Here is a 4,149-nt window from a genome sequence, read left to right as displayed (position 1 = left end):
CTGGGGCTGCACCGCGCAGTCCAGCCAAGGCATCGCCGTCTCCCCAGCAGCGGCACTGCCCCTTCCGCTCTCCCCTTGCAGCCACAGGTCTCAGCAGCAGCAGCAGCAGCAGCAGCAGCAGCAGCAGCATGGACATTACCATCCAGCACCCCTGGTTCAAGCGTGCTCTGGGACCCCTCATTCCAAGCCGTTTGTTCGACCAGTTTTTTGGAGAGGGTCTCCTTGAGTATGACCTCCTGCCTCTGTTCTCGTCCACTATCAGCCCCTACTACAGGCAGTCCCTCTTCCGCAGCGTGCTGGAGTCAGGCATTTCAGAGGTAAGGGCCCTTTGATTTCCTCTCCTTTTCCTTCCTCTTCCTCCTTATGCCTCCACCTGCTCCTCCCCACCCACATCTCACACTGCTGTAGCCCCGTGTGAGGGGACAAGGAAGACCCCAGAGCCACTGCCAGGCACAGCCCACCCACCCCTTCTCGGGCACAGAGGGAAACCCTTGCTGGGGACAAGGCTTCCCTTGGAGAAACAGGAACCATTTTGGCTCCTTTTGAGGGTTGTTTCCAACACGTACGAGGCTGGTTTTGCTGCTCTGTGCCCGTCAGCCGTGTGGTGAAGAGCAAGGCTGCTCCCAGAGTAAGCGCCTATGAGGGCAGCTCGCTTTGGGAGAGGACCCTGGCAAGTGGGAGCTTTCTCCACCTCCTCCTCCATCTTGGTGGTTTTAATAATCCCTCACTGAAGGACCCTGGAGCAATTTTCTGAAGGGAACTGTAGGGGAATGTGTAGCTGTGGGGGCCGTGGTCTGAAATTCAGGGACAGGTACTTTCTGTAGCCCTCTCTTACTGCTTTCCTCTCAGAGCTACAACCACAAAGAAACCATAAATCACTGAAAGGACAAAACACATGCTACCAGAGAGTTTTACAGTGGTTTCCATCCCCTCTCTGTGCCTGGTCCATCTGGCAGGTCACTGAGTGCTAAAGTGTCCCTGGCACAAGAATAGCAGCAAGGAGTGACACCTCTCCCCAGAGCAGTAGCCAAGGTGCAGTCTCCCAGCGTCCCTGACACCTCCCACAGTCCCCCAGTGACCCTGACACCTCCCACAGCCTCTCAGTGTCCCTGGGTCGCCACAATGGGAAGAAGACCCCCACTGAGGCCCAGAGTCACAGAAGGACAAACTACCAGACCACCTCTTTTCTGGCTTTGAATCTGTGGTGATGTTGGCACTGCTTCCACCCCCAGAGCTCAGGTCTCACTGTGTGACAATGCTCATTTCAGGTGAGGTCTGATCGGGACAAGTTCACGATCATGCTGGATGTAAAACACTTTTCTCCCGAAGACTTGAGTGTGAAGATTATCGATGACTTTGTGGAAATCCATGGCAAGCACAGCGAAAGGCAGGTAAGTGGAAGTGACGGTGATGGTGGAGCAACTGGGGAGCCCAGCTCCGTTTTCCTTCTTTCCAACGGTTCTCAGCTGAAGGAAAAAAGAAAAAAAGAATCTATCAGAAGAAGGAGTTAATTATGAATTGTCATTATTGGCATGGCCTGTTCCCATAGAGCCCCCACCTGATATCTGACAATAACAAGCTAATCCACTCCTCTTTTGTTTATTTTCAATCATCATCTTCCATAACCGTCAGATGACGATGTCCATTGTTCACTAATAACACTGGGCCAGACACAGAACATCATCTGGCGCTGCCCAAGCGTGGCTGAGTTTTCATAAGCCAGAATCCTTAGTGAAAACAGAGTTTTCATATGCCAGTCTGGGAGAGAAAAGCAAGAGCAAACAAAACAAAAGAAAACCAACCAAGTGCCTCAGGCTTGGAAACTTTTAACACGTATGTCATGGAAATATCTGTGGGGGTCGAAAAGTGAATTATACCAGCAGGGGTTTAATTCTTCTCATACACATTTTTGGCCAGACAAAGCTCTAGCCTGGAAATAGTATGTATTTTTTAATATAGTTATTATTCTCATGGCCAACTTTAAAAAAATAATTGCATTTCTCATTCTTTCGGCCAAAAAAAGAAGGGGGCCAGTATTGTGCACTTTGGCTGACACAGCATTGCAGCCTAGTAAATAAATACATGGGTGCACACATCTGCCTTGCTTTTACCTTCCCAGACCTCCAGACTTTGTCTCCAAGCATCCTTTGAAATCGGAAGCCCAAATCAGGTCCCAGCCTGGGATCAAACCTATGGCCAAAATCACTCTGCTCAGCTCTTGCAGCTTCAGGGGTGTCACAGGGGACACCTGCCCCTACAAACCTGTAAAATTAAACCCAGCAGAGATGTGCCCAGAGGTCCTGGCAGCACAGTGCACGATAAGCCAGGGTGAATGTGGATCTCCTGCTCCAAGGGAGCCAGACAAAGGGAGGCACGGTGCGGTACCAGAGGGTTTCTGACAAGCCTTCCCCCCCTTTCCCCACTGCCTCTCAGGACGACCATGGCTACATCTCCCGGGAATTCCACCGCCGGTACCGCCTGCCCGCCAACGTGGACCAGGCTGCCATCACCTGCTCCCTGTCCAACGATGGCATGCTGACCTTCTCGGGCCCCAAGGTCCCCTCCAACATGGACGCCGGCCACAGCGAGAGGCCCATCCCCGTGTCCCGGGAGGAGAAGCCCACCTCCGCGCCCTCCTCCTAAGCCCACCGGCCACTGCGCTGCGCAGGCTGCCACCGCCTGCAGGCCTCATTCCCAGAGCCATTGCATAGATATCAGTGAATATCTAGAGGGGTTTCTCCTGTTGGTTCCTCCCCCACTTTGTTTCCTCTTTTTTTTTGTTTTCTTTTTTTTTGTTTTCCCCCTTTTCCCTTGGATGGAACGAGGGGCTGGGTGAGCGGCTGGTGGACTTGGAAGCTTAAACCTTGTGGGGATGGCATGGATGGCGATGCTGCCATGCTGCTGTACTTGCTGAAAGGGTCTTCGTCCGGTGCTGTAGCCCATATCCACCATCAGGTAGGAAGGAGTGCACAAGTAACGCTGGCTCCTGGTGCACCAAGCCTTGAGGCGAGGCTTGGAGCAGGGGAAAAGCCCTGCAGAATTGCTGTACCCCACTCAGAGTTAAACTGGTTACTCTCAAACAGCAACAGAGCCAAGCCCCGCACTCAAGACCCCGCGTCCGTGTGACGAACCTGCCATGAGTGCCTTGCAACTGCAGGAGAAATAATAATAATAATAATAATTAATAATAATAATATCTCACCTTCAGGGGGTTGCAACGTGTATTTTTTTTTCAGCAAAGTGTTTAAGTGTCTCTGTTCACACCTCTGCCCTGTCATTTCCCTTCGGGACAACTGACAGGAGGACAAGCACGTCTTTCCACTGTCTTTGTAAGCCCTCAAGGGGGAGAGAGGCGGGCTCACCGCTGTGCAGAGGCTTCTCATCCCCAGCCACCTCTCCCCAGCCTGTGCGTGACACACCGTCTCCCTTGCTCTCTCCCTGTAATTCTAGGGTAGCTCCACCTCTTCCACTGGTATCTGGCGCTCAACCTGAGAACGTGGTCAGTGGCGGTCAATAAAGTGATATAGGAAACACGCAACCGGCGTTGGGGTTTCATTTGTTCCCTTGTAAGGCTTTTGAAGGTCGGTGTGGTGCCCAGCACCACTTGGAGGATGTGCTTTCCACTGCTGGAAGTACATTTTGTGAGGATGAGTCGCTTTTCCTTTCGTGGTCTCATTATCCCTCATGCAAGCAAAACAGAAGGATCAGAAAAAGAACAAAATTCAGCAGCCTGACCACCACCCCGTTCCTTCAGATCATTGTGTCAGTACAAACAGCAGTTCAAACCTCATGTCCATGGAACCACGTGAAGGATTTAATCTGAAATTAATGACTAAAATTGTTTGATGGCAGGGTGAGTGGGGTGGAGGTACAAACTCTCCCTGCAGCTGCCTCACATGAAATCCACAGCTCCAGAGTCTGCATGGATGTGAATACCCAAGACTAAAGGTTTCAGCACTCATGCTCTACTCAAATAGCTTTCCACGCAGATGGATATCCAGGGTGTTTAGGAAAGGCTGGTGACCCCACATCCCCATAATTTACCACACAGGTAAAATCATCTCGGACAGTTCTTGCTCTGCCAAAAAACTGAGCCCACCAACCTCCTCCTCTTTGATGCAGATTAGCTGTGAAAAACAGAGAAAATAA

General features: G+C 51.5%; 1 protein-coding gene across 1 annotated transcript; it reads left to right on the top strand.

The window, feature by feature from the left end:
- CRYAA (crystallin alpha A) lies at positions 1 to 3,538 on the top strand. The gene is made up of 3 exons (XM_048294830.1): positions 1 to 317; positions 1,269 to 1,391; positions 2,434 to 3,538. Exons 1-3 carry the CDS (start codon positions 129 to 131, stop codon positions 2,641 to 2,643), a joined length of 522 nt encoding a protein of 173 aa, XP_048150787.1. The 5' UTR covers positions 1 to 128; the 3' UTR covers positions 2,644 to 3,538.
- Positions 3,539 to 4,149: the final 611 nt, after the last annotated feature.

This window comes from Corvus hawaiiensis, chromosome 2, assembly GCF_020740725.1.
Source record: "Corvus hawaiiensis isolate bCorHaw1 chromosome 2, bCorHaw1.pri.cur, whole genome shotgun sequence".
In the NCBI taxonomy this organism is placed as follows: domain Eukaryota; kingdom Metazoa; phylum Chordata; class Aves; order Passeriformes; family Corvidae; genus Corvus; species Corvus hawaiiensis.
This window is presented reverse-complemented; position numbering and strand designations above follow the sequence as displayed.

Bases quoted from the DNA above. Each gene is read 5' to 3' on its own strand.
- CRYAA (XM_048294830.1), top strand. From the start codon at position 129: ATGGACATTACCATCCAGCACCCCTGGTTCAAGCGTGCTCTGGGACCC. The intron at 318-1,268 runs GTAAGGGCCCTT...TGCTCATTTCAG, and splicing joins TGGAGTCAGGCATTTCAGAG to GTGAGGTCTGATCGGGACAA. The intron at 1,392-2,433 runs GTAAGTGGAAGT...ACTGCCTCTCAG, and splicing joins GCAAGCACAGCGAAAGGCAG to GACGACCATGGCTACATCTC.